The 27,407-nt window shown below is 37.2% G+C and overlaps 1 protein-coding gene across 1 annotated transcript in view; it reads left to right on the top strand.

The window, feature by feature from the left end:
- The first annotated feature begins 527 nt into the window (after nt 1-527).
- Nucleotides 528-27,407, top strand: part of LOC129260531 (uncharacterized) — a 31,568-nt gene continuing 4,688 nt past the window's right edge. The window contains exons 1-12 of the mRNA XM_054898499.2: nt 528-724; nt 10,847-10,968; nt 11,827-12,032; nt 13,723-13,809; nt 15,048-15,185; nt 16,232-16,313; nt 18,950-19,060; nt 20,221-20,319; nt 23,607-23,795; nt 24,620-24,708; nt 26,160-26,238; nt 26,892-26,922. Coding sequence (XP_054754474.2) covers nt 689-724; nt 10,847-10,968; nt 11,827-12,032; nt 13,723-13,809; nt 15,048-15,185; nt 16,232-16,313; nt 18,950-19,060; nt 20,221-20,319; nt 23,607-23,795; nt 24,620-24,708; nt 26,160-26,238; nt 26,892-26,922 — 1,269 coding nt within the window. The 5' untranslated portion in view covers nt 528-688. The remainder of the gene's footprint in view (nt 725-10,846; nt 10,969-11,826; nt 12,033-13,722; nt 13,810-15,047; nt 15,186-16,231; nt 16,314-18,949; nt 19,061-20,220; nt 20,320-23,606; nt 23,796-24,619; nt 24,709-26,159; nt 26,239-26,891; nt 26,923-27,407) is intronic.

Here is a 27,407-nt window from a genome sequence, read left to right as displayed (position 1 = left end):
TAATATGTAGACCATAAAACGGACATTTTACAGAGTACTTAAATTTGTAAATGAAAAAAAATAATGAAAGCTCGATGTCCGAGCTAAAATATGTTTTGTATATTGACTTCAAAACTTGCTCCATGTCAACCTATTGAGCAAGATAATCGAACAGCTAGGCAATTCTGGCGCGAAGTGCAAGCAAAAATTTATATAGCTGTAACATGAAATATTTTTTTTGCAAGTCTTCCCCTCACATTATTTTATTCACTCGTCTTAATTCCTCCTGTCTTTCTCCTTCTTTTCCTTTTCTTAATTCTTTCTCCGTTTTTTTTGCTCTGCCATTTTTTTTTTCAGGGGGGCACCTGGGGGGGGGGGGGCACACCAAATCTCAGGGGGGGGTACGTGCCCCCCAGGCCCCCCCCGTAGCTACGCCACTGCCCCCCCCCCCCTTGGCAAGCGCCGAGCGAGCTGAGCACAACCGATCCCTTATGGAGCCGGAACTTGCCTCAAGATGGGGTAGGAAAAATAAACGACTGTCGTATTGCGTAATCATACATACGGAACCGAACCGAACCCAGACATCAACAACATCGCCAGGCGCAGGCCAGCTAGATTTGTAATCATAGACTCAAAAGTATTTGATCCCGGAGTTTGATTGCACTACCGGTATTCCTTCTGATCTGTTGAACAAAGTGACAAGTTTTTCATGGATACCAATGACGATTTACATCTCTCTATCCCAGTAAGTTATTTAAATTAAATGCAAATGTACGGACGTCACGTCAGTCACTGACCTGCTGACGGTCGTTTGAATCAATTTAATTTTGGCCTAAATCTAATGTCTGTTGATTTTTTTTTCACCTGTTTCAATTTTTTTTTAACGTTGTCGTTAGCTTTGGACGGGGGGTCGGGTAACAGTTTAATTAAACATTTTTGAAAGCTTCTTTCTTATCTTTGCATTGCACCAAAATTATGAATTCAGTAGACAGTAGTTGTAACTTTATTAAGTTTTGTTCAGTTTTGTATTGCCGGTATGCCTAAAGACTGCACTAACAATTTCGAGATGAAACTCTGCTCGTTTTAACTTTTAGTTTTATGTTAACTTTTTTCAAATGCGGCAAATGGCTGTAATTAAAATCGATTGTCCAGACACAACATTTGGGTTGGTGCCACTCCAGGGTTCATTACCATCCTGCCTGTGGTGTGGGGAATCTAGGGCCTGTTGCATGACGAGATGAGCGATGCGTAGGAACGTCCTAGGACCATTCTTCCGAGATAGGAAGATTGGGGACAAATCAGTGCTTTCCATTTCACGAAGGCAATTTTGTCTTCCAAGTCCGCGAAATCGTTTGATATCGATAGTATCGGAAAAATATTTAGTCTTCATCGTCACCTGAACCTTTATTTCGGAATGATGACTTTTCATAAAATCATATATTTCAATAAAAGGAGATCAAATAATGTTTTATTCATTACTGATTGTAGAATTGATGTACGGTATGGAGCTTACTTTATGAGGTAAAAAGAGAAAAAAACTTTAAAGATTCACAAACATAACTGGATAAAATCGAAATTTTCATTATTTCCCTTATTTAGAACACGGTGTCCTTTTAGAGACACCTTTCATTGATATTTCAATGAAAGAGACCCTTGTGCGACATAAAAATTGATTCAACTAAGTAATTTCGACAATTTATTAACTAATATTCTGTATTGTTATAGAATACTTATACATAATGATAATTGTGCAAATTATGCGGTAATGCGTTATTTGTTGAGGTAAAAATAGGGTTTGAATGGAGTAAATAAAGTCAACAGTGTGTGATTGTATGATACTAAAAAGGAAAATATGAGAGGCTGCGTGTGAAAAATCTAATTTATTTATTTTATTTTGTCAGATATAACGCAAGAAATACAAATGTTACTGTTTAGAGTATAAACATTCCTCAGTTGCATGATGAGTAACCGAAGACAAGAATGAAAATTGCTACAAACATGTCCAAGTGGAATTTGTAATAGTAATTAAAACATAGAAAAAGGTGTGCAATCCGCAATGGAAAAAATACTATTTACAGAAATAGTGCTGAAAAAATTGAGCGATATCTTGTTATTATACTGGTAAAATTCACATTCCAAAGAATATGAAATGTTTTAGAAAGTCCCTATTTTCTGAAAAGTGGTTAAATCTGGTCAATCAATTACTGTAAAAAAGATAAAATATCAGTCCATTCTTGGTCCAGAAAGATCGACGCTACGTGACTTCAAACATATTTCCAACACGAAAATGAGTACATGGGACTGTACTGTGTATTTTAGTGTGAAATCACTCGGCGTTGATCGTCAGAACTAAGACGGAACTGATAATTTATCATTTCATTTTCAGTAATTGACCAGATTAAACCACTTTTTAGAAAATATTGACAAGGGAAAAACGTTTCAAGTTCGGAATACGAATTTTACCTGTATAATAGCAACTGAGAGCAGGTTGTCACGGTTTGGATGTCCTGTTTCAACTTTCCTTACCAACCATTTCCGGAACATCGATCATGGAACATGCGTTCATTTGGTTTGAATTTTTATCTTTTCTGTTTTTTCAACCTCATTCCTTCATCTCTTATTTATTTATATTTCATATTAATATGGAAATTTCAGAATATATATACTTTACCATTACTTTGTCAGTCACAAGGAATTAATTTATGTCTTGTCTTTTTCTTTTTTAAACACAAAACAATTAAATGTACCTCCGATTACAACATTACGTAATTCAACTACACTTTTTAACTGAGTTAAGCTTAAAATGTCCCCACATTTTATGAAGAAAAAATAAATTCATGTTTATAAAAAAAAAATGAAAAGGATAAAAATTTAATTAAACACGAGACCGAAGCTGTCATACTTTGTCATTTACGAGGAATGAATTTATGTCTTGTTCTTTTTCTTTATTAAATACAAAATGATTAGGTCCGGTTACGATCACGATCGATTACGGCAATACGTAATTACACCACACTTTTATACCGAGTTTAGCTTCAAAATGTCCCCTCATTTTATCAAGAAAAAATATATTCATGTTAATAAAATATTCTTAAGTTCAGGACAGTTCAATCAAAGACGAGATGGGAGCTATCATAGTGGATTTTAAAAATATATTGAGTGGAATTTTTGTGTGCACAATCACTAACCAATAATTTTTTTTAAAATTTATACTTAAATCTATGTAGTCATCGGACATATGCATTGTAAATTAACAATTTTTTTTTTTTTTTTTTTTTTTTTTTACCAAACTACCGAACCAGTCCTTTGCGTTCGGTTCGGTTCGGTCCGGTTCGGAAGTGCCAAGTTCGGCGAACTTCCGTTCGGTTCGGCAGTTCGGCTACAGCACTAATTTTCGTGTTCGGTAAACATTTACCAGGGGTTCTCAAACTTTTTCTTTGAAGGGCCAGATGAGACTCCAAGTAAACTGAAAGGGCCAGGGTGAAGTGGATACTTAGAAAAAAATGTGCGCAAAGCGCAAAGACCCTTGCGGTCGGGTCCTAGATGCTCTCTTGTGCAATCTGGCCCTTATTTTGGGAGCATTTAATCCAACAAATTTATAACAGTTTCATATGGAATGCAGACCAAATTAGAAAAGATTTCAAAATACAGCAAGAGTCAATATTAATGATAACAAAATTGTAGTACTTTTTTCCCGGAGGGGCCACTTCCATTGACAAGTGGATACCATGCGCGACCACGGGGTCTTGAAAAACACCCTAAACACGTATTTTCCATATTCTGAAATGCACCCCTTAACAAGTATTGGTGTGTGAAACCCTACCCTTAACAAGTATTGGAAACAAATACTTGGCAAGTATTCCCAGAACTGAGCCCCTAAACAAGTACAGCGATGTATTTTCCATATTCTGAAAATGCACCCCTTAACAAGTATTATAACAAAAAGATACTCTTGGCAAGTATTCCCTGAAATGAACCCCTAAACAAGTACAGCGATATTTTATTGTCCAGTGTTGTAGTCAAGGCTCAAACCTCCAAGGCCAAGGCCAAGGCTTTAATACCCAAGGCCAAGGCTTTAATACCCAAGGCCAAGGCTTCAATACCCAAGGCCGAGGCCAAGCCATGGAAACCCAAGGCCAAGGCCAAGGCCTGGAAACCTCAAGGCCAAGGCCAAGGCCAAGGCATTTTCAAACTTTCAATATATGGAACAATGAGACAACAATTCTTAGGCGGCAGACATGACACACAAGACAACGTGTATAAAAGGTGTGAGCGAGCGAAAATTTTAACCCTTGTACATAAATGAAAATAATTTCATGATAGATTTAGACATATTATTAAAATAATAATATAGTTACCTTTGTTTATTTAATACATTATTTTTCTAGGCGATTTACATTGCAATAATTATTATTACCAAGGTGATCTGATCCTGGCATGCCCAATCTCAACATATGTCTTTTTCTACTCCCTGAGACAGGGGAGGCAGAACATATTTTTGTTTGTGGGGGGGGGGGGGGGTCAAAGCTAAAAAAATAGCATTTTGGTGCAAACAGATATTTTCAAATGAGATTATCAACTGCATTAAGAAGTTGTGTGTTTTGTAGAATTTTAGTTCAGCAAAGCCTTTTTTAAGTGATTTCTAATTGATAGGACAGATATTTTGACTTAGGCTTTACTTTTCTGCAAGAAAGCGTAGCGAGCAAGCGGTTTTGAAAAAAAATCAATTCTGAAGTTGTAAAACTCGATTTTTGGTCAATTATGGCGCTAATTACTGTTAAAAGCGCAGCCTTGTGAGATGTTGCCAGCACAAATCACAAGCTCAAACTTCTGGACATTTCGTGTAATAAGAAATGAAAATTAAATATTCCGAGCTGTTTTTGTAATCATGAAAAAGATGTGCATCTTACTAAAGAATTAAGCGCGAGCTGAAATTTTTACTGACCAGAAAGGAAGCTGTTCTTGACTGCATTCAGTGACTCATAAATAGGATACATAATTCACCAATTAATGATGCGAGCGCAAAGCGCAAGCTCCAAAATTTGTGATATTGATAATTCCAACCTGAAAAATGGACATTCTAAGCATTTTTTTTTGTGCATGGGAACAAAATGAGAACCTTTATACTTAACAATAATTTATGCGTGCGCGATTCAAAATTTGATGATTTTGGAACTAAAATGTATTATGTTTTACTATAAAAAAGGTATTTCTTTTTTTAAAAGGGCATATTTAATTTGGAAAAAAGGGCATTTCCGATTTTGGAAAACAGGCATTTTTTTCATACAGATAATTTTTCTGGGGGGGGGGGTGGGAAGAGAAATTGTCAAATGCTGACCTGAAAATGAGTCATTTTTAGGACTCTTGTCAGTTTTGTTTGTTTATTTCCTTGAAACTAGTGAAATTAAATTCACTGTCAAACCATATGATTAAAACTAAGTAGCTTTTTTTTTTACTTTGTTTTGTCAATTTGAGACACTAGACCCAAAACGAAATATATACAATTCAATTAAATGCACTGCCAATCAACATATCAACTGATTTTGCAGTATATTCTGCCTAACCAGCCTCCCCTTTCTCCTCTCTATCTCTCTTCCCATTGCTCTTTCTCGCCTGTTTAATAAATATCAGGACCCCCCCCCCTCCCAGAAAAAAAAAAGAGCGAGACAAGAAGTTCCACCACCAAGAATAAACTTATAAAAGGAAAGGATTTAAATGTGATATCATTTTCTGAACATATTGTCACAATATATCACAAAATTAGCTTTTTTAATAATAAAAGGGTGAAAAATTGTGCTCGCTTCAATCGCTTTCAACTTTTTGGGGGCAGAAATTTTGCTCTATATGCCATGCTTAGCCTCTCAAAAATTTTGGCTCATCATGCCATTGACATAGCCCATTCGGAAATGACAAAATTGAAGATTGTGTTCAAGTTTACCAAATTTTTTCAGAATATCATTAAGACTTTTAACATTCTTGTTGGTCAAAGAAAATAATACAAGGAAAACCATAATGGAATAGAAATCAACCTTGTTATCATTCTTTAGAGTTAGCTATTTTTAAAGTATGAAAATTGTTGTCAAAATTGCAGTCAGAATTATTCCTGCCATAAAATCACTATAATCTTTATCATAATCATTATTATCATTATTATTGATATTGTCATTATCATTATTAGTCATGATATTACCAATAAATAATGTTATTTTTCATCACTTCTCTTGCTACATGATTATGTGATGATAATTCTTGATAATGGTGATAATTACAATTGATGGCTCTGCTACATGTAGTACATTTACTACTATACTGCTGCTACTGCTATTGCTGACTGGTAGTATTGACCATTTGTGTCATTAGATATACAGAACAATTGAAACATTTATAATTACTTTTATAAAAGCAAATAAAAGTACAAAATACAGAATGCCTTGAAAAAGCCTTGAAAATGCCTTGAAATTTCAAGGCTCAAAATCCTCAAGGGCAAGGCCAAGGCCCTCTCAAGGCCAAGGCTTGAATGTTCAAGGCCAAGGCTTTGAAAAAGTAGGCCTTAAGGCGCCTTAAGGCCAAGGCCGAGCATCAAGGCACTACAACACTGGTTATGTCACACCATTATTTTGGTTTAGTACGGCCCCACCTTCCACACCTCGCGCAAACATGGCAAATCGGACTCTAAACACGTATTGTTGGGGTAAAAGGGACATCCTTTATAAAACAATTTTATTTTGTTTTATGATCCCCGCATATTTGACCCTAAACACGTTTATTTTTCCGAGCGAAATAGATACCCTTTTTTCAATATTTTTGTGTTTTTGACACCCTTATCACGTTACGTACGTACGTGCCCTATCTTGAAAAAGACATCCTTTTTACGCGTTTTTTTGGTCGCGCATGGTATCCACTCGTCAATGTAAGTGGCCCCCCCCCCCCCGGGACTTTTTAAAAATGAATCTAGGTTGTACCTATACATACCTGGTTAATGTCAAGAAGTATCAATATTTTTTGTAGTCAAAGTAGAATGAATAATAGAGCATGTCTGTTGTAGACTCTAACAAGGATGTCAGTCTCCTAGTCACTTTCAATATGGGAAAAGTGACAGTCTGTCAGCAACAAGTTGCTTGAACCTTGGCACAAAAGGTGTAATTGCCAGACAAAGGCACTGGTGCAAGTGTTCACTGGGGGGGGGGGGGGGGGGCTTTAGCCCGCCCTCTTTTTTTCCAAAACCATGTACAAAAATGTAAAAAATACCATATGATTGTGATTTTTTGCATGGCCAGCCCCCCCTCCCCCCCCCCCCCCCACTTTGAAAACCATTCCACTGCCCCTGTCCAGGTACTTCAGTATGAGTTAGTTCTTTAAAATGTTCATTGTGGAAAATGTACTTTCGCACTTGTATGTAGATCCAAACATGGTGAGAACAGCGTTGGTCATCTAATAAGAAAGTAGATCGAACAGACAGAAAAGTCTCCACTAAACTTTGTTTAAAAGTCAAATTTATTTGACTGCCATTACTTTTACTATGGTTAGGTTTACATGGATACACAATGTAATCATATTGAGCTACATGTATATTTCATATTGTGACTTAAAAGTGATAAAAAAAAAACCCAGCAGAGTCTCGCAGGCCGGATTGAGAAGCTCCGCGTGCCGTAGTTTGAGAACCCCTGCTATATACTGTCGATCAAGATATTGTTTATCATAAACTTTATGATAAAATGATACCTCCTCATTTTTATCTAACTTGTTGAGTGTAGGTCCACTTTCTGCTTTCTCTTTCTAATCTGGAAAAAAAAAGAATTTCAGGAAGAAGTTGCTCAAGAACGAACTTACAAAACTTAGCCCTTAAATATTTTGAATTACCCTCCCAAATTAAAGGGGTACTTTAGCTCCAGGCCAAAAATAATATGACATAATTTGAATCTAGGTAAAGTAAATCAGACAAACAAAGCACTGAAAATCTCTTCAAATTGGGATAAGGAATAACTGTATCCCCCGAACAGAGTTCGGGGATACTATGGATTTGGCCTCGTCGCACCCGCGTCCGCCGCCGCATAGATTTCCATATGAGCGCTCCATCAGCTGCATTCTTCTCCGATCATCTTCAAATTTGGCATGAAGGTTGAGTATGGTATAGCAAAGCCGCCTATCGATTTTGGTGTGGGTGGAGACACCGTTGCCATGGCAACAAGAGTTTTTGTGGAAATAGCAGAGATGTCCTTGTGAGCGCTCTACCAGCTGCATTTCTTCTCCGATCATCTTTTAATGTGGCATGAAGGTCCATTATGGTAAAGCAAAGCTGCCTATTGATTTTGGTGTGGGCGGAAACATTGTTGCCATGGTAACAAGATTTTTGTCTCGCCCAGTAGAGGTGAAGGCGAGACTGAGGGATCCAAACGTCGTCCGTCCGTCACAAACCTTATGACACAAAACTCCACAACCGTAAGTCACTTTTCAACCAAACTTGGATGGTAGATCGACTTGGGGGACCTGCATCTTATGCTGCAGTTGGAGGTCACATGGTAAGGTCAAAGGTCATTTTCAGGTCAACATTAAAGTTTACATGCAAGACTCTTATGACACCTAACTCCGCAACCTTAAGTTCTCAACCAAACTTGGATGGTAGATGGACTTGGGAAACCTGCATGTTATGCTGCAGTCAGAGGTCACATGGTAAGGTCAAAGGTCATTTTCAGGTCAACGTTAAAGTTTACATGCTAGACTCTCTTATGACGCCTAACTCTGCAACCGTAAGTCACTTTTCAACCAAACTTGGATGGTAGATGGATTTTGGGTACCTGCATGATATGCTTCAGTCGGAGGTCACATAGTAAGGTCAAAGGTCATTTTCAGGTCAACGTTAAAGTTTACATGCAAGACTCTCTTATGACACCTAACTCCGCAACCGTAAGTCACTTTTCAACCAAACTTGGATGGTAGATGGACTTGGGGAACCTGCATGTTATGCTGCAGTCAGAGGTCACATGGTAAGGTCATAGGTCATTTTCAGGTCAACGTTGAAGTTTACATGCAAGTTTGTCTTTCTCCGCAACCGTAAGTCACTTTTCAACCACACTTGGATGGTAGATGGGCTTGGGGGACCTGCACGCTAGGGTCATTGTCGCCATGATAATTGTATTTATTTGTCAAATTTCTGTGTGAGCTCTATATATCGCAATGACGGATGACGCGGTGGGTTCCGGGGATACATGTGCTCGGCTGCGCGACCCGCCGAGCATCTCTAGTTAAGTTATGACATTTTATGATTTGGTATTATTTTGTGTAAAACAGTTCTATGCATGTCCTCATGAATGTGCAGTGGAATGATGTCATATGATGTCATATCTCCAATTATTCTTTTGTATTTTACTATGTTTATTCAATTTTTTTCCACCAAGAATGAAAAAAAATTGATTAATTTGATTAATTGTGTAAGATAATCATTGCTGCAACTTTATTTTGTTTCAAGGGAGACATTATTATACACATGAAAATATGAAGTACCGTAATTATGATTTCGTGTAATACCATAAAGAATAAAAAGGAAAGTGGGGACATGATATCAACAGTCCATCTATTGAATATTCATGACATATAGAGTACCGAAGCGATGACGTCAGTTGCCATGGTGTCATGGCGGCCTGGTTCTAAACAAATGAACCTGGAGCTTGTTCTCATAGGAGAAAATGGCTGCTAATGGAATTTCATCACTTGCAACCTCAGAATGATGGTAATTTTTGCAAATACAAATGTGTATAGACGATCGTCAGCTGGGACTCTGTTTAGAACCAGCCAGTTCGTTGTCATGACAGTGACGTCACACTTCGGTACTATATTACTGTTTTCACAAAATATATTTAAACTTTAAAATTCAATAACTTTGTTATGAAAGGTTGATGAAATTTGCAGCATTCTGCTTGCCAAATTTTACCATATTTAGTCCTTATGACCCCTTTAAAGAAATCGCCCAATTGTAATAAATTGAAATAACAGAAATAAATACAAAATATTTCTTAAATAATTCATGTATTTCACCTTGAGAAATGCTCACTGCATATCTTTGAGAAGACAAAAGAGGCCAGTAATTGAAATATACAAATACTATGTTGTGCTTATAAATGAAGGCAACAGGGGTAGAAGTGAATATCAAGGCTCATTATGGGAATATGAAAGGACTTAATAAGGGGTGTTGCAAAAAATTATTTGCAATCAATTGCAAATATGTTTTTGCAATTCTACAATTAATAGATCAATTTTAGCTGCAGCAAATCTTTTCTTTTGCACAAGTATATCAGTAATCAATTACAATTTACAATTAATTGCAAGACATATGAATATTCTAGGGACCAAAAATAGAATTCGGTGGATACACAGTATGGTGTGCCATTTATCGGTTGCAGCAGACAGGTGAAAATTTGCAATGCCTCATGGGAAAAAATTGACATCTGTTGCATGCGCTAGTACTAAAGTGCATGAGTGCTTGCGATTATTCAGTGCTGGCCGACAAAGCTCGAACGGATATATGCTCTTTACTAGGGTCCAGGAGGTGGGAGAGAAATTTGCCCGCATATTTCTGTGCGGAATTTAGACCGTTTTTGGTGAACTCTTGCCATATGGTTTTCATTTTTGAAGCATCACAGTCACATTACAGTACACTATCACTGTGCACTGCCTGCGCCTGCGTTAGATGTGGACCACGAAGTTAGATGATTGGCCTGTTCGCTGCAACCGATAGATGGCGCACCATATTGTGAATCCACCGAGTTTCTTGCAATGCCTTATTAGTTTTCCTATTCATTTGTCAAAATACAAGGGTTGATACTTATATCTGATTGATCGTTCGTTAATTATCTCCCATTCATTACTTCAGTTGGACCCCCTCAAAGACTCCTTCAGCTGTCCGATATGCATGTGCCTGTTTCACATGACGACCCTCACGCTGTGTGGACACCGCTACTGCGAAGGATGTATTCTAGAGTGGATTGATAGGAAGTGAGTAGTATTGCATCTCAGAGAGTATAAAGGCATCATCCCAGGGAAAATTAAATGGGGGGGGGGGGGGGTTCCGGGCAATCTCACCCTTTTAATGCTGAAAATAGCCCTCCATGTATAAAAAGAAGCCTCTGAAAATCCCTGTTCACTGTTCACTGTACAAAGATGTTAAAGCTTATCCAATGTGTAGCAGATTTTGGCAGTAGATTGTGAAAAGTAGCCCCCGCAATAAAAAATTCCCCTGCATCATTGTGCCCCTCCCCTCCTCTCCCCCTGTTCTGAGAAATGCATAATACTAGAAGAGATGAATAGAGGTTTATTCTGGATGGATTTTGTAGTAAAAATTGTTTAGGTTTTCATGAATCTCATGATTTCCTCTCCCTCAGATCTTATTCTATAGCAACAATTTATCTAAAATGTTTTATAATTTTCTTATGTGTTTTAATAAAGTTTTTGTGTATTATATGGTGACTTTGTAGAATATTGGATTGTAGGATGCTTGCCAATACTTTTTTCATTGGGGCTCTAAATACTGTAGCCTTGGAAAATCTCAAGTAGCCAGCAAAAATCCCTAATTCATTGCAATAAAGCTTATCCAATGTTGCAGATTTAGCCAGTATGTTGTAAAAAGTAGTCCCCCCCCCCCCCGAATATATGTATACCGGTATATATATATATATTTTTTTTTTTTTTCTTTGCCTAATATCTTATAATGACCAAGCAATGATGGCTTGCAATTGAAATCCTAAAGTTGTAGCACAAGTTATGTACACATTTATTTTGAATTAAATGGTATTCATTAGGGCAGATAGGTTCTATCAAATGACCATTGAATGGCAAACCTCCTTGTCCTTTCAGGCGCAGATGTCCATGTTGCAATGCCCCAGTGAGGATTGCGGACCTGATTCGGGATACGGGATTTGACGCTTTGATCCAGATAGTCGTACAACAGAAGAACAAAGCAGAGGATGCCTATTTCTCGGACCTCGTCAAAAAGTGCAAAGCACCTGTCTCGGTTATGGCTGATCCCGCGACCAGTGACCAACCAACGAGTACAACCCCTGGTGGGTGTTTCAGAAAGCTGTTCGTAAGATACGAATGACTTTACGCACGACTGGTGATCCTTTCTTGTGCTATGTGATATCCCTATGTAATTGATTTATGACCTAAGAACATTTTCCAGTCGTGCGTAAAGTCATGCGTAATTACGAATAATAATTTACTTCTATATAGCACTTCATGCATCAGGAGGGTGTTTCACAAAGAGTAAAGTATGACTAATGGGGTGCTGCAAGAGACCTGCGATCAATCGCGAGTCTTTTTTTGGTCCCTGAATCAATCATATGTCTTGCAGTTAATTGCAAATCAGTGATTGATTGCCAATCTGCTCCTTGAAACTGATTTGCTATAACCAACGTTGATCTATCAGCTGTAAAATTGCAACATAATATTTGCAAGTGATCGCAAATATTTTCTTGCAACACCCCCTTAGAGTTGCACTTAAATGTCTAGATGCGTGCCGTATAAAAGGCATCACCGCATTGGTCAAAATCATGCTAAGAGGATGCGCGCTACTGCGTATTAATCAATGATATTGCGCGTTAGATATCGCGTGCGCATCCGCACTAAGCATGACTCTAAGGGGGTGTTTCAAGAAAATATTTGCAATCAATTGCAAATATTCTGTGGCAATTTTACAATTGATAGATCAATTTTAACTATAGCAAATCATATTACACTCCTTGTTTCAAGAAGCAGATTAGCAATCAATCACAAATTTGCAGTTAATTTCAAAACTTATGATTGATTTAGAGATCGAAAATAGACTTGCAATTGATCGCAAGTTTCTTGCAATGCCCCCCATAAGTCACACTTCACTCTTTGTGAAACACGCCCCTAAACGATGTCTGTAAGCACCTTACATTGTATGTCATCAGAGTCTGACTTGCCTACACATGATGTGTGCACTTTCTTCACTCCCTGGGGAGCATTCCAGGAAGGGTACACAGATTGTGAAACAGCAGAGGGGGTTTATAAAGCTCCCATCCAAAAATTATTGCTAATTATTGGCTAAGAATGAGACATATGAATTCATATAAATAAAAGTGATAATATGGACCATTTATCCATTTATATAGCGCAGTTACCGTATGCATATACTTTTGAAAATTGGTATCATATTATAACCCTGGCTGTAGCCGAGCCGACATGTAGGCGCTCAAGCATTCAAGGAATTTCTTCCTACCGGGTACCCACTCTCTTCACCTGGGTTGAGTGCAGCACAATGTGGATGTATCCACCCTGTTAGGTGCTCAAGGTGATCCTATATTACCCTGGCTTAGCTAGTCTAAGCTCAAAAGCTCAAAGCTTCTCACCTGGTGAAAGTGCTGAAGGAAAACACGCCATGGCTGGGAATCGAACCCACGTCCTTCAGATTGAAAGATGAGAGTCTTAACCACTAGACCAAAACGCCCCCATAAGGCTCTCAATCCTACTCCTTCCCCCAAGAGATAGAAACTATCAAATTAAGTTATCAAGAAGGAAGAAATGAAAGTGATTGCGGTAGAAATCAAATAAAAACAAAAATAAGCTGAAAAAAAAATGAAATTATGATAATAAAATAAATGCAATAATTTTACAAATTGAATATCAACTCGGTCAATAATATTATATTGCACATTTCCCATAATATTTTGAAATGTTTTTTTTTCACTTTAGTTGTTTCTAATTTTCTTTTGTTTTTATTTCTCCCAGATGAAGCAGAACCGGGAACATCGAATGAGGCAGAAAAGAAGCTAGCTAAAAGTGCAGAACTATCACCCGTGGAAAGGATACTGCATAGTGAGCATAAAAATACAATTACTTTTCTAGTTTAGGATACTGTAGGCCTATTGTTCACTGATACCTCAGTCACATTTCCCCTGCCGCCGCCGTTCGGCGTGTAAAAAACAGTCGATTTTAACATTTTTTTGTACCAGCTACATATAGGTGGTTTGAATAAAAATGAATAAAACGGCTGTTTTAGACTCGCCGTAGGGGAAATGTGACTGAGGTATGTACATGTACATTACCTGTTATTAAAAAATGCCAACGGCATGTGCAGGAATTTTTTCAAAGGGGTTGTGGGAGGGGGTCAAGATATATTGATTCATATTTATTAATTATTTACACTTTTTAAAAACACAATGAGTATTAAGAGCATCAACATAATCTTCATTCATGTTTTTGTGGGTTTTTTTGTGTCTTTTCCACTGAGCCCTTAATTTGCTTTCTAAGAATGGAGTCAATCTTTTTAGTTTTGGATTAACTTCTTTTGACCCCACCACATTTTTATGATATATTTTGTATGTTTCATGTTTGTAGAACACTTATCTACTGAGTCATTTTTGTACCTTACTTTTTCCTTTGTGTATATACTTTGAAGATGAAACAATTTTTATGATTTGATTATGCTTATGCTGTAAATTGTTATTTTTTATGGAAATGTGGAAATAAGCTTTGAACTTTAAACTATTGCCTAATCATTAAAGACTCATGAATCAAGGCTCAGGAAACACACCCTTGCTTCTTGCTTTGAAATTAATTCAAGTCTTGTTATTGCGATTCCTCCCAATCTCGGCTATGGACAGGCAGCCACAGCATAATTTTCCTCTTGAAAGCGTATGCATTGTCCATTTGTATAAAAAAAAAAGCTTGTTGATTGGTCAAAGCAAATGTATGCAGACAGCTTACATGTACAGCATCGATTGATCAAGAGAGAGAGAGAGAGAGAGAGAAGACCATTTCAGTTCAAAAGCATTCAAACAAATTATTGTGTTGCTTGCTTTTCATAGTGAAGAAATTGTACTAATCGCATTCTTTGTAAGGTGTGACTTAGCTAAATTTCTACTCCTGTCTACATGTCACTTATATTTGTGGTCAGAGTACATTAGAGTTGGGATCGTTGAGCATGAACTCACATGGGTATTTGCATTTAAAGTTCAAGCTTGCCCCTACCCCCCCTCACCCCCTGAAAAAAATATTGTGAGATGGGGCTCTTGTAAAGTTCTATTCCTATCAAACAATTTTTTTAAATTCAGAATACATCAGAGTCGGGATCGTTGAACATGAGCGCTATTACCGCAACCTCAAGGGTCAGTTTCAGAAACATTTTGACCATGCCGTGGAGCAGATTGATATCCTTAAAGGCAAAGATGATGAAGCAAGTGAAGCAGAAAGTAAGATTCCAATCTTCATCATTCATTTTCTTTTTGAATTATGAATTATAAATTTCCACAAAAGTATTCTATGTTTGAAAATTTTTGTTAATTTTCATTTTCATTGAGTTTAATTATGTAATGATTATGTATTATATTTCTTTTGGAAATATACTTGAATTTTAATTTGTGTTATGATATAGATTCTATCATCATCATCATCATCGTCGTCATTGTCATCATCATCATCATCATCATCATCATCATCGTATTCATTGTCATCTCAATCATCATCACCATCATCATCACCATCATCATTACCACCATCGTCATCACCATCATCATTACCATCATCATCACCATCATCATCACCATCATCATCACCATCATCATCACCATCATCATCACCATCACCATCATCATCATCATCATCACCAACACCACCATCATCATCATCATCATCCATCCTTTCACTTCTTTCTGTCTTGAGCATCCTCGTCAATGAACCAACCTTTCTGCTTTCCTTCTTCACCACATCTTTCCATATCTTTGGTCTTCCTTTTCCTTACATGCAATCCAATTCCAGATACCATCTCCTTATCGCAGGTTCATCCTCAACTGGTGGCCCATCCCTCTCAAACCACTTCCACCACAGTTTTTTCCGAGCCCAACCTTTCCATGAGCTCACCTGTGTTCTTTCTGTCAGATATTTTAGCACCACACATTTTTCTTTCCATTGCTCTTTCTGTTCTTAAGACATCTCTTTGATATTCAATTGTGCTTGTCATTTCTTTCATGATATACATGTTATAGATATCAATTGTGAAAAAATCTATATAGTTTTGTCTACTAGTGGTTATGAGTCAGGCAATAAGAATAAAATAAAGTTGTAGGATACTGGAATTGCATACTTGCTTTTTTTCTATATTTACTAAAGTTCAACTAAAGTATTTTGTGTCTAGGTGTGGATCAGGGGGGAGTGGGAAGCAGGGTTGATACATATATCATTAGCAGAAATTCTTGTGATTGTTTAACTCTTGATCCTTTTTTTGTTGTTGCTTGTATAGGAAAGTCGTGGATACAAAAGAAATGTACACTCTCCTCCGAATTCCAGAAATGTACAAAGCTCTTAGCGACTACATACGACAGGTCAGTAGTACTATCACTCACATATTTTTGTTAAGAAATTAAGTCTTCTTTCATTACATTTCTGTCAGAATGAATACATGCATGATGTTCCTGTTTCTACAACAAGTACATGACAAAGCAAACGTGAAATAAAAGAAAAATCATTATGGAATAGAAGCTTAATGATATTGGCTCTACATGTATTTGCATCTTTGAGTCAGAATATTTATTTCTTTCCTGTCCTTAATTAATTGCATTTATAAGTAATAGAGTACCAAATTGATGACATCATAAACAAACTTTTTTTTGCATTTCAGCGTTTTTTATTCCATAATTTGGTAGCACATGATGAAAAACCCCCTCTACCAACATTTGGTGAGAATCGGTCTATGGAGGCCTGAGATACTGTATGACCTCATGAATACATAATGAGCCCCATTGAAGTCAATGTATTCATGAGGTCATACAGTATCTTGGGGCCCCATGGACCGATTCTTGCCAAATTTGGGTTGTGGAGGTTTTTCATCATGCTCTACCAAAATATGGTATCAAAAGCGCTGAAATGCAAAAAGTGAAAATTTATGATGTCACACTTCGGTACTCTATATAATCTTCAGCAATAACTACTGAATGGATGGATGCTGCATGATCGTGCCAATTTCTGAGAAAAGTGGAGAAAGAAGAAAAAGAAAAATGTTTATTGTCTGTGTAAAAACACAGAAATTCATCCTCTACTGGCAGTAGGTTCACATACATACTGTATACAAGCATAACAAAATATAAGTATTCAGTGTCCATGTATTACAAGCATAGCAGACACAATACCTGTCATTTCTCTTTCTCCTTCTCATACTTCTTTTGTTGTTTTTGTTCACATTTGACCGATTGATCATGATTTATTTATTCAGTTTTATTCATTATGCTGTTTTATTTATATTTTATACTTTAAGGGGGGGGAGTCGCACTTCTACCTCCTGAAGATTATGTCATTTTCTCCATATTCTCTTTCTTCTGGTATAATCCCTTGCATGGCGTTCTGCAATTTGTTTATGTGGTTTTACCAAGGCTCTTTGAATTACGATGTCTGTTAAGGCACTGTCACATTGTTCCGTGTAAGCCTTCAGGATGAGTTGCTGGCAATCATCTGCAACAAGTTTTGAGCATGTTCAAAACTTTTCTGCGTGCAAATCAGACTTGCTTTTGCTCCTGCGGGCAACTGCATGCGAGATGCATGCAAGATACTGTCAATGTGGGGCGACCTGTGGATAGCCAGCATGGTTACCCGCAAGTCACATGCAAGGCTTGCACGGAACGATGTGACAGGGCCTTTATATGCTTAATATCAAGTTGTTGAATGTGCTGGTACTTGCCTTCAAGTGTTTTCCTCATGAAATAGATCTTGAATATTTATGTGCATAGTCCTTTCATGATCCATTGACTAGCATGCCTGCAAGCATTGGACGCAGGCATGGATCAAGTGGAGGGGGGGAGGGGGAGGGATGGTACCCTTGCTCCCAAATCATACACTTGTGATCTAATAATTTTTTGGATGAATGCCCCTTTTGGAGGATAGAAAGGCCAATTGGAATGAGAGACAAAGTTCATCCCTTTCTTCTTTTCAAAAAAAAAAAAATCAGAAAAGAATTGCCATTTTCTCTTGCTACAACCAGTTATGAAATACCTGATGGGTGTTTCATAAAGCTGTTTGTAAGTTAAGAACGACTGGTTAAACTTTCCTACGCACAAAATAATCACTAATGATGATTTAATGGTGAATATCATTTACCACAAGAAAGGATCACCAGTCGTTCTTAAAGTCATTCTTAACTTATGAACAGTTTTATGAAACGGCCCCCTGAATATGCCCCTGAACGGAAATGAATACTTCTCAATGATGAAAATTAATCGGCATAGTTTTTCTATTGAAACAATAGGCATATATACATGTTTTAATTCTAAAGAGAGATTAATTACACAAACAAAAGGAGAAAACTAAGAATTAGATGGCATACTAAAGTAATCTTCAAGTTTCACATTATTTTATTTATGATATTCTATTCTGTTTTATAAGAGTGTTCAAATTTTCCTTCTGATTTAAGCAGCTTATTTGCATTGTATAGCAATATCCTGTGAAAATGCTTTTAATTGATTTTGACTGAATAAAAGTTCATGCCTGAGGCTCGTCATATGGTTCCTTGATATGAAAAAAATGTAAATTGCCAATTCGTCCACTGCCAACTTGTCCACTCACCACATGGTCTACCTTCATTTAGTCTAATGCTATTTCGTCTAACAACCAGTTGGTCCAATAACCATTTGTTCCAATCATCACTTTGTCTAATTACCAGTTCATCTATTACCATTTCGTCTAATAACCAGTTGGTCTAATACCCATTTTCTTTTCATTCATTTTGCACAATTAACATTTTAATTTAATTAGACCAAATGATATGGACTAAATGGCTATTGGACCAACTGGTTATGAGCTGGAATGGCATTAGACTAAATGAAAGTAGACCATGTGGTGAGTGGACGAACTGATGGTAGACCAAATGATAGTAGACGAGTTGGCAATTGGATGAATTGGCATTAGACGAGTTGGAAATAAATTAAAAAAAATATCTAAATCTATGCATTCTCCTTCTTTCAATATGCAGATATCTAAAGGAACATCTCCCAACACTTAGTACTATTCCGGTCACTGTATTTTTTAGACTGTTTGGCAAAGATATTGTTGTTGGAGAACTGGTATTGCAGCCACATTCGAGGTGAGAAAATTTATTTTGATAATTTTTTCTGTAACAAGGTGAAAAGTTGTATAGTAATGATTATAGAAAAGGGGTCATACAAAATTTTGTAAGACTTTTGTTAAAAAGGATATTAATGTACAGTACACTACACTACACTACACTACACATCTGACGCATCCGAGAATGAATCAACAGTGGTATGCCAGGCTTTGCAATCTGACATGTAACAAATTATTTGTATCCCTATATATGTAATCAACACAATTTAAAGGTCTCTGTCCTTTCATTTTATGAGGGAGGCACAACAAAAGTATATGTATATCGGATATAACTTCCTTCTCACTACGGAAACAGTGACCAGCAAATCTCATACTACGTTCAATTACCTTGGTGCAGTTAGGTGGAAGATGTCCATAAATTTCATGTTTTGTTTTGCGATCTGTCCAACTAATATTTTGTACCCTCATTAAAAGTCAAGTATAGGTGCCATCTAGTCTAGCTTTTAAAGGTTTTCTTGATTGTCCATGTTTCTATAAACCATACAAAAGGATACTTTCTACACATGGCCTAAACAGGGAGTTTTGTTGACAGAGAAATATTTGATTCCCAAATCAAATGCAGCTTATTACATGCATTTCATGCAAATTAGTGTAAAAATTTTGCAAAGCACAAGACACATGTTCACCAGCATTCAAGATGAGTAGTTTTATCATTTTAGCCTTATTTAATTAAGATATTTCCATCAATGGTAATAATCAATGGTAACATTGCTTGAAGGGACACTTCTGTGGTTGGAAAAATTGAAACAATATTTGTAAGGGTTTTCATTCTTATCTTATTCAGGAAGAATAATCTAGTTTTAAAAAATTTCAACGCAATGGTTCACTTGCGTCTCATATGCCCTTGAAATCGAGCTATGATCCCCAATGGCTGATATGTTTGGACCAAGGATTTATGAGTATAGTCCCATTGCTACATTTTCGTGTACAGTTCCAGCATGATTTCTAATCTCTCAACATACATGTACACAAAATTTCCATTGTCTAATATTCAGCATTTCTTATTCACATGGAGGCAGTTTCTTTCATAATAATCCTGGCCTGAACTAAAAGCTATTATTTTTACACAAATGAAGTTTGCTGACTGTAGTTCATTTTGTTGATGTTGTTTGCTTGCAGCATGTCTCAAATCAAAGAGATGTTGTTTCTACGAATCAGAGAGAGACAGGACAGGGTTGCCGTGTATAGAGAACCTAATGTCCATTACCTACTTATCAGGTCAGTACAATAGTATACAAATGTACCAAATAGTAATTTTGCCAGTACAACCGAGGATGAACAATTCCCCCTATACTTTTGAAATATAGGCCTGGTATATTTGTTGTATATCCTACATTTAATAAGCTAGAACAATAGATCTTCATAATCTAGTTCTTGTACACGTAGTTCATATTTTTAAAATCTGAACCAAAATATAGATAATGCGCTGCGCTGACTAATCTACTTTTCCTGAAGCCAGGCGCTCTGCAGGACGCAGATTTGTGCCTGCGCCGTCCCTCCATGGGTCTTGCCCGGTAGAGTCACCTCGCTGATCAGTGCGCCCGAGAGATTGCATGATCTGTGACGTCAAGGATGGAATAGTGCACTATTCCATCTATTCCATCATTGACGTCGCGCAATAGTAAATATTCTTTAGTGGATGTTTCATTTTCAACATCATCGCAAAATAGTGAGAATATGTTTGGGCACATGATGCTATTTAGACCAATCAGCATACAAGATTTAATTTATGGAGGATATAATGATAATAACCAGCATTTTAAAGAGAAAGTTCACCCTGTTGAAAATTTTGGTGAAGGTTTGAGGAAAACCCATCAAACCCATCAAAGTTATTAGTATTTTGATTTGTGATGTCATATGCAAGCAGCATCCCCATATATCATGTAGTTTTAAAAAAAATCAATGAAATATCATTTTCTCAAAAAAATTGAAAATGGTTTTTACTGTACCTTCAGTATATCAACAGACAGATGATTTCACACCCGCTCCTGAGATAATTTTCTTCAAGTCATTATGGACCGTTATAGAATTGATATTTATGTGTTTTATGGGGCAGCTGCTCATATATGACGTCACAAATCAAAAACCAAAAATTAAAATGATGCTGATGATGATGATGATGGTGTTGATGATGATGATGATGATGATGATGATGATGATGATGATGATGATGATGATGATGATGATGATGATGATGGTAATGATGGTACTAATTCAAGATTTACATGTATAAAGCACACTTGTCCACCCTGTTAGGTGCTCAAGGTAGTGCTGTAGCCGAACCGCCGAACCGAACGGTAGTTCGCCGAACATGGCACTTCCGAACCGAACAGAACCGAACCGAACACTAAGACTTGGTTCGGAAGTTCGGCAAAAAAAAAAAAAAAACGGCTTTCAGCTAATAAATTTATAAGTTTACACCCTTTCTAATCGTTATATTTGCGCATTCTCTATTTAATCTTCTTTGCAATTGTATGTTGGAAGTATGTGCTTATTTTGCGGTTACTAGATTTTGTTTTCATTTTCATGTTGACATTGTGGTTTTTACGGCCCTGATTAAAGAAAGGAGATCCGATGAATGATGTTGCGCGAGCTTGCGCTATAATCATTTTACTGGCTTTCATCATCTCTCGCTCTGTGGCCGAATCGCCGAAGCATGGTAAAGAAAACCAAAACTGTATGAGTGTTCATTGGTTAAATCTAATTATCTAAAATATTGTTGTTTTTAGGTGGCGAACAAGATTCTTGTTTGAAAGTATTTTGAATGAACGAGCTCAATAAACTGAAAGTGAAAGATGAAGTACCATTAATATTACGAATTACGATACGATGTGATTAAGATCGTAACTCGTGTATTGTTGCGGCGGAGAATAAAGATCTGATTGAGGTGATTGACATTATTATTGAGGTGTCGGCTCGCTACTGTCTAGTTTTCATGATTTTAGAGAGAAGTAAAGAGTTTTGAAAACGAGAGATCCAGTGAAAGTGGGAAATAAAGTGAGTGACTGTTAGAGATGGAAAGGAGAGACGCAAAACAAATAATATAGACATGAGATGAGGTGAAGTTATCTTTTTTTATTATTAACAATCAGATGAAAATAAAAATCAAACACTCATGACTGATTACGGTATAGCATATAGCAAGATCCCCTTCCCCTCGTTGACAAGTTGAATGAAGATAAAGCCATGCGGAAACATTCATCTCTTGGGGGAAAATGACCCCCAATCTTTACTTTTTTTTTCCTTTCTTATCAACTTCTCAAATTAACCATAAATAATTCGATGATCACTCTACTCCCCCTGTCCCATTACAGTCGTAAAACTTTGCATCCCACTTGGTCTGTATGTTCATGGTCGAATGAAATCTGACCAATGAAATCATAGAAATCTCGGGAATTGCTCTTCAATCAGTGAGCTGAGTTTCGCGAGCAGACAAAGCACGTGGCTGTATGTACCGATGCGACAATTAGCGACATGCGATTGGTGGTTTAGTTCACCCATCTAGCCAATTAGCGAAAGGCGCATTACATAAGCATGCTTTCTTCGACACGCCCCTGGCCCTACTATGCCTACAGTTCAGTGCACTGGTGCTGGCGATGGCCGACGTAATTGCCAATCACGTTTGGCCGGACTGTATATATAAATATTCATGAGCTCAGAGTCCCGCTACAAGGGGACTGCATGCGCTGGCCTAGCTGGTACGAGTGCGAGCGTAGTTAATTTGGCAAGTATCCAAAGCTAAGTGTGGTCCAGGTATGGACTTAGAAGAGTCGCCATTTTAGAACTGTGAGTTACCCAATAAATCTGTCATCAGATAATCAAATTCGAGATAAAAGTTGATTCGTTGAGCGAGCTATAACTTTCATAGTTTCATGTCAAGATATAGATAAAATGGTTTGATGCGACAGAGGTACACGCGAGCACATGCAGTCAATCAAGTACAAATTGTCTACCGGTACGCTACGTATATACCTGAATGAACTATAGCTTTATCAGTCTATCATTACCGAACCCCGAACCGAACCAATGTTCGGCAAATTTCTGCCGAACCTTGCCGAACCGAACCGAACCCGAACATGGCGCCTGACTTGCAGCACTAGCTCAAGGCGGTCCTATATTACCCTGGCTAAGCTAGTCTACTGATTTCAGTTCTCAAAGCTTTTTGAGGAATTACTTCCTGCCTGTACCCATTTACCCCACCTGGTGAAAGTGCAGCACAATGTGGGTAAATTTCATGCTGAAGGGAAACACGCCATGGCTGGGAATCGAACCCACGTCCCTCAGACTGGAAGACAAGGAGATGATGATGTAATGATGATATGATGGTGATGATGAGATGATAATGAGATGATGATGATGATTATGATGATGATGATGATGGGACGATGATGATGATGATGATGAAAAGCAATGATGATATTGACGACAACAACGATGGTGATGATAATGATCATGATGGTGATGATAATGATGATAATGCTTATAAAAATCTCAATTTCTTTCAGGCCATATGGTAAAGAGCACATCGTTGTAGATGAGGCTCTCATATTCACACTCCTCGCCCAAGATAACCCCTATAATACGGATCAGAATGAACTGGTAACCTTGCTACACAGCGAATCCATCCCTGTCTTAGAGTATGGCATCCAACCAGGATGTGATATCGTCATCTTCGGAGAGGTCAAACTGAGAAGGTAATGCATTATGGGATACATGTATTTGTTTTCACAGTGGCAGATCCCGACAGGGGTTCGGAGAATCACAAACTTTAAGATATTCTAGCTAAATCAAAGAAATTTGTCCATCTGAGTCCCATTTTAATACATAAAGCATTAGTCTTTTATGGAAATGGTGAAAATTGCAAAGTAGAAACCTTTAATCCCTCTGTGGTCACGACGTTTCACTAACCACTGTAGGCTACATCAGGCAAATTAACAAAATATGTCTTTCCAAGCGACTTTTCAACAAAGTCAGAAGACCCTAGTTTACATGTTGCTTGGTCCCCCAGGGGCGGGAAGTCAGTCACGTGAGAGACGACTCTGAATTTCCCGTAGAATTCGGTCCCAGGTGTGTGGTAGCTGAAACCGCAAACCAACTCTCTGATTCAATGAGGGGTTCTCCACCCTCTCCCAAATAGCTTCCTTTAACACACCTCTCTCGAAGCAACTGCCTTTTCTGTCCAGGATCACCACATCCTTCTTCTTGAAAGAGTGTCCCGTAGCGTTAAGGTGGATAAACACCACCAACTGAGGAATGGCCACGAAACCAGTGTTACGGTGTTACTTGTAGTACACACAAGCTTTCAGCGATTGTTGTGTATGACCGATGTAGGCATCCTGACAACCGTTTGGCTCACATCTGATACCGTCCACCACGTTTCGCTTCTTGTCCTTGACAGGCTTGTCCTTTAACGTGAACCAACAGTTTTCTCAGAGTTCCATGTGGCTTATGCCATGTATATTAAAGGGTGTACTGATAGGATTTTAATGAATTCATGTGTTATTTTTATATACAACAGCGAGCTACCAAGACCGTGTTTCACAGCCTTGTTTGAAGAAGGAGAAGAGAAGATGGATTACTTCACTTGCAAGGATTGTTCATTCAACTGTAAGTAGAGAATCCTTCATGATTTATTCTCATTGGCTCGAACACATGAAGATGGGTTAAATTTATTGGGATGGATTGAATCATTTAAAGGGAAAGTTCACTCTGAAAAATAATGAAAAATGACGATGAAGGTATGAGAAAAAAATCCAAAAAAGAAAGTTATTACAATTTTAAGTTTTTGATTTGTGACGTAGTAGATGAGCAGCTGCCCCATATGTTCTGAAATATAAAAAGCATTATTATTTTTTTTTAAATGATGGTTCATGATGACTTTTTTTTCTTTTAAGAGTGGAGGTATCATGATTTGTCTATTGATATACTGAAGGTACAATAAAAACCATTTTCAATTTTTTAAGAAAATTACATTCAGTGATTTTGTAAATTCAAATGGAAAGCTGCTTGCATATGACATCACAAATCAAAAAATTAAACTGCAAATAACTTTTTACATCTTTGAAGGGTTTTTCCTCAACCTTCAGCATTATTTTTATTTTTTGTTGCTATTTTTAGAATAAACTTTTGTCAGGGTGTATGTAACCCATGAGATGGATAACACAAACCTTAACAATTATTACAGTTGATTTGTACAATTGATTGCACATAGGGCCTAAAAAAGTTGTTATGCTGCCCTCATGAGCCCAAAATTGGCAAGTTGGGTCGGTCAGTCGGTTTTTTTTTTCTTTCTTTTTTTAAAATGCCTTTGCTGCTGCTCTGCAAATAGAAAATCATGCATTGGATGATTTATTTATGCAGTCAAATGTGTCAAAACGCATATTAAAGTGTTTCTTTAAGACACTGGCTCATATTCTGAAGTCGGGTATAACTTAGACCATGGTCTAACTCTGTGCTAAAATTATGGGAAGCCAAACGTTTCAAAAATTTTGTTTACAGTGAATGCTTCTCATGTTTACTGTGCTCTTTACTAATTCTTTAATGGTGAAGACATATGTCATACTTATCCTTCCCAGGCAGTTAAGTTTTGGGAGTCAAATGAGCTGATACATTGAACCTCTATTTTTATAGATTTATGTAACAATTGGCGTTCCATAGTTAAACCACAACTTAAAACCAGAGTTTAAATTAAACCCGACTTCAGAATACCGGCCACTGAATACAAATTAGAGGGAATTCTACTCTCAAAACAATGCATTTGTATATTCGGGGTTTGCAAAATAGAGGAAACCTTTTCTTTTTGCATTTTACAGTTGGTGGAATGAGGGCAACATAACAATATTTTTAATGCCTAATTCATCAATGTCATCTGTCAATGTCATGTCATCTATTAAGCTTCATGTAATGTTGGCCCTGGATTGTTCTATTTGCATTTTAAATTTAACCCTTGGGTTTAGAGTGCTTCAAAGCTTGTCATTCAACACATGATTTGATGTCTAATGTCTCTTTAAAATTTTATTTTGTAGCTGTAATTCATGTATTTGCTCGTTTTTTTAAAGGGGTATGCCGGTCGTGCCGGGATCATTGCCACAAAGATCACGAGACAACTCCATATGTTATGGGACATCAACCAACGTGGTAAGAATCGTATTTGGACAATGCCATGAAGTGTGTGTGTGTATTTGAGTTTTGTCAGATGTGTATCAATCAGATATGATTATTTACGTCTGGGACCGACCTTTAACGTCACCATCCAAAAGACGTGACCAGGGTTCGAATCTCGAACCTCTGCATCAATTTGTAACTTCCCCGTGTAGCTTGGATTACAGGCGCATGCCATGCCATGAAGTGTGTTCGTCTTTACCCGCTTTAACAGTCAGGTGCCAGTGCCTTTTAGCCAATCAGAACCAAGCATTTCACTGAAATCGTCGGCACTGACAATTTAATCAGTGCCAACAATTTTCCATGAAGTGCCCCCTTAGTGATTTGTCTCTGTTTTTTTTCTTTCATATGAAATGTAATGCTCTTAGTTAATGTTGATATGGTTTGAGCGGTTTATGGAGTGAAGTAAGAATAGGACCAAAAGAAATGGATGTCAGGCATACAAATAAGCTGATTTATAAATGGAATTTCCAATTTGATGTTATTTCTACTGCACCAAAGAATTTTGCTGGCTGTACTTTTCCGACTATTGTTTCTCTATTGTATTGGTGTTCTTATGCTATGCATGCAGTGGGAAACAGAATTCCTAATATAGTATTTTCTTTTACTTGTTTGTTGTTTCTCCTCAGGGCCTGTTGCTACTGTCCAAGAAAAAAGAAGGTATGTTTATTACATTTTAGGACATCATCATTTTGTCAAATTAAAGATAAACAAGAAATGTTCATGATAATTTTTACAAAAAAGAAAGAAACCTTTTGGAATTAGTCTTTACATGAACATGAAGTTAGACCGAGTGCTGAAGCATAAAACTACGAAACGTTCTAGTTTGTTTAAAAAGTTGTAGAAAGTCCCACTTTCTTTTTATGTTCTATGGTGATCCTCAAATTGGCAACATTGCCATAAAATGGAATGCTCTTATTTGTATACCATACACTCCAATTATGTGGGTATATAGTCCTCAGATTTTCTCCATTGTCTCCCAAAATGCAGCTTGCCTCTTTGTAAAATCAACTTTTTATTGTGTGAGATATTTCCCATGATATACCCGAGCTGAGGAGGAAACAAGCTGCATATAGAGAGAAAATGGAGAAAAATCTGAAAATTGAAATTCAGAAGATGCTGAGTTTCCAAAAGACTGCTAGTTT

Source organism: Lytechinus pictus, chromosome 5 (genome assembly GCF_037042905.1).
Source record: "Lytechinus pictus isolate F3 Inbred chromosome 5, Lp3.0, whole genome shotgun sequence".
NCBI classification, from domain to species: domain Eukaryota; kingdom Metazoa; phylum Echinodermata; class Echinoidea; order Temnopleuroida; family Toxopneustidae; genus Lytechinus; species Lytechinus pictus.
The sequence above is the reverse complement of the archived record's forward strand: the minus strand, read 5'-3'. Positions and strand labels throughout refer to the sequence as shown.